General features: G+C 29.8%; 1 protein-coding gene across 1 annotated transcript; it reads right to left on the bottom strand.

Moving 5' to 3' along the window:
• Positions 1–361: 361 nt before the first annotated feature.
• On the bottom strand, positions 362–1,443 carry LOC123305780 (oligosaccharyltransferase complex subunit ostc-B). The gene is made up of 3 exons (XM_044887606.1): positions 1,248–1,443; positions 1,098–1,171; positions 362–642 (listed from the first exon to the last, which is right to left on the bottom strand). The coding sequence occupies exons 1-3, from the start codon at positions 1,384–1,386 to the stop codon at positions 406–408; spliced, it is 450 nt and encodes a 149-aa protein (XP_044743541.1). The 5' UTR covers positions 1,387–1,443; the 3' UTR covers positions 362–405.
• Between the last annotated feature and the right edge of the window lie 1,851 nt (positions 1,444–3,294).

The raw sequence follows: 3,294 nt of genomic DNA, 5'->3' as shown, positions 1-3,294 counted from the left end.
AATTTATGTAACCTTACTCAAGATCGATTTTGAATCCAAACAGATAACAATTCAAAATATTGCATAAAATTTTAATTAAAAACAATGGAACTCTCCGAATTTTAACATTCTGAGTGTCTATTGCCACCCACCACCGATATCCATGCCCTTAATTTCAGATACTAATATTCAGATAAGATTCACGGATTGAGAATTTTTTCTCTTGTGTTTTCACCCTGTGATTCGCGGATTGGGCATACCTCTTATGGGGTCGAGTTAACATAGGTCTGTGAGATTTTTTTTTATCATCATGAGGTTACATCATCAAATAAAGCAAGAAAAAATAATTTTGTTTTTTTGAAAAGTACTTTTATTATTAAACATTAAACATACAGATAAAATTTACATACAACAAAATGTATAAATTTAAGATTGTAAGTAACCAGGGAGTTTCATTCGCATAAACACCCACGTTGTAAAGAATGATACAATAACACAAATGAAGCCAACTGAAATTAATAAAATTCTATTTAATTTCGGTGTAGTTGGACTATGTGTTTGATCCAGAATTACATATCCTAAACCACCCATTGAAAATAGAAAACTGGACGCTAATCCTTCCATAATGTATTGCCCATTCACTCGATATGGCATAAATGCAACCTAAAAAGTATGTAAAGGATAAGTAAAAATAAATTAATTACAGATTCAGCGAAACTCGATATTCAATCGAATTTTGGACAAAAATAAAAAATTAATATACTTAATTTTATTTTACCTAATTCTACCTGAATCAATTGTCAAATCGGGCCAGCGGTAGCCCAGGTATCGTAATCTCTTCGAAATTGCAAAGTATGAGTAATATATATTTTTAAAATGAAGGATTATAGAGCAAGAAATAGAGCTCACGTTTAGCATGCAAGAGAAAAGGGATCAATAAAATCCACTTGAAATGAAGTTATATTTATTATGTGTTTGATTAAGTGATTTTATTCAGATTAACATGGGTGTTCCTATGGATTTATGCATATGAGCAATAACCACTTAAGACGATTTGACTAGCACCGGCTTAATTTGTCTTTCGATTTATATTAAACGAGTCTAAAAATAAATTTTACCGGTCGTGAATGTCCATGTTCATCAGTTGTGGATCCAACGCTTGGAGGTTCTATGATAACATCATATATTATTCCTGAATAAAAAAATAAAAAATTATTGGCTGTATATTACGGTTTCCGCAGTTTAAAACATAACCAAAAAATATATACCTCCTGTAACCAAAAAGTATGAAAGTATTACTAAAGCAAACATTGTCATTGCTGATGGTTGATGAAACCATGATGGTCTACGTATTTTTAAATTTGGTACTTCTAAAACATAAAACGGTATGGCGTATAACGTTTCCATTTTAATTAAAAAAATCAATGGTGGACGTGGATAAAAAATGTATCAGAAAATCTAGATGTCAGTTTATTTCTTTTGATTGACAATGGCTACGTTCAAAAATGCAACCGCAGTACAATAATTTAACATAGATTTTATACTAGATTATAGATATAGTAGTTGTATTTTTAGATTGAGTTGTCTTTTAAGGCCCCTACCTAGAATTTAACTAATTCCAGGATTTTCTAAGGAAAATCAGAAATCGGTAACTTTCTTCTGAAAACCACTTTTTAAGGTACCTATGACTAGAGTTGTTCTAGCTATAGCCGTACAGAACAGATGCTAGAATTATTAAACACTGTATGAAATTATAATTAAATGATAGAATTTGTGCATGAAGATATATTCTAACTCCATGAAATGAAACTTTGAATCTAATAAAACCTTGGGATATTGTTCAGAGATGGTTAATTAACTTTTTCTCAAGTTTTCGACCTCAAGGACCATGTGCTGTAAGAAGAGGGGGGTTGAAAAATTGTTTACCTTCCTCCGGTTTTTCTTCAATAACTTTTTTTCTTTACGTCTTACGGCAAAATCATTCCGTTTCTCTTTTGTAGAGCGTTAATTTCTTACAATTTTGACTATTTAAACATATGTGTTTTTCAAAATTCGCTAAAAATTCCCAAAATATGCCGAATTCCATCTTATTTATTCTGTTATACCTGAATTATAATGAAATGTTGTTGTAATTATATTTCTGGTTGCAATTACCAGGTTTTTCGAAACCAATTGTGCCCATAAATAATGTAAAAATTCAAAATGGCGGCTGGACAATTCAATTAGCCCCTTTCGACTCCCAATAATATAAAACGCAATTAAGATAAATGTATTAAGAAAATAATATTTTTCTAGGGGTTTTCGAGATTGGTAAATCCAAATCTGAACTTAAAAAATGTGAAAATCCAAACTACCAGTCGGAAAATTTTGTTTTTTGCCAATAAAACTTATTTTGAACAATATCACAGGAAAGTCAGATTTCAATAATTTTTCAGTATTTCTAAAATTATTCTCTCATGTATTTCATTTATTGACTTTAGAGTGTACATAGACTAAACATCGACTATCGTTCCATATAGTGAGAAGCGTGCCAACATCTGCCGAAAAAGAATATAGGGACATTTATAAAAAAAATCAAAAAAATATACATTGAATGTTAAATTTTCATATCACAAAATGTTTCTCCTAAAACATCGTGATTTCACTGAACTTTTTCGCATTTTGGCTTAAAAAAAAATATTTATCACGTATTGCACTTTACATTTTTTCTTACGAATCTACAATGGATTAGACCTAAGCAATTACCTCAAATGTTGGCACGCTTAAAATCGTTTGACATTCAGTCTGTGTAATGTAACGTCAATGATTTGATCCGACCCAATAAAAATTTCTTTTAGAAAAAACATTACTAAATAAAAGTAAACAAACTGTCAAAAACGTAGCCATGTTTTTTAATCCATATTTTATAGCATACTCAGAAATTTTCTTCGAACACACCCATTCATTCTATTCACGTTTTTTTTTTTTTTTTTCAAATCCAAACGTCAAGTGATTCTGAGGGTGTATGTATAATGCGAATGTATACCATGTATCACAAAGCCGCAAGTTCAAAAAATATACAAAAACAATGTTTTAATATTCTATTTTAAAGTTTAAAAAATATTAAGATGATTCGAATATCAGCTTTAAATACTGATTCGTCGACATCAGATTCTGATGAAGATTCACCAAAAATTACGAGAGAAGCTCAAGTAAATTTTAATAACTAAAATTATTACGGTTTATAAATTCTCATGTCATTAATTTATTTGCAGGAAGAAATTACATTAAGCAAATACAGTAAAGCTTTAAGCTATCAAAGAAATGGTGAAATTG

Source organism: Chrysoperla carnea, chromosome 1, assembly GCF_905475395.1.
Source record: "Chrysoperla carnea chromosome 1, inChrCarn1.1, whole genome shotgun sequence".
Lineage (NCBI taxonomy): Eukaryota > Metazoa > Arthropoda > Insecta > Neuroptera > Chrysopidae > Chrysoperla > Chrysoperla carnea.
Note: the sequence above shows the minus strand (reverse complement) of the source record. Positions and strands in the feature narration are given on the sequence as shown.

What these genes read in the sequence shown, in the direction of transcription:
- LOC123305780 (XM_044887606.1), bottom strand. Translation starts at nt 1,386, where the DNA reads ATGGAAACGTTATACGCCATACCGTTTTATGTTTTAGAAGTACCAAAT. An exon ending in ATACTTTTTGGTTACAGGAG is followed by an intron (nt 1,172 to 1,247) that starts GTATATATTTTT and finishes TTTTTTATTCAG; the next exon opens with GAATAATATATGATGTTATC. An exon ending in AACATGGACATTCACGACCG is followed by an intron (nt 643 to 1,097) that starts GTAAAATTTATT and finishes CATACTTTTTAG; the next exon opens with GTTGCATTTATGCCATATCG.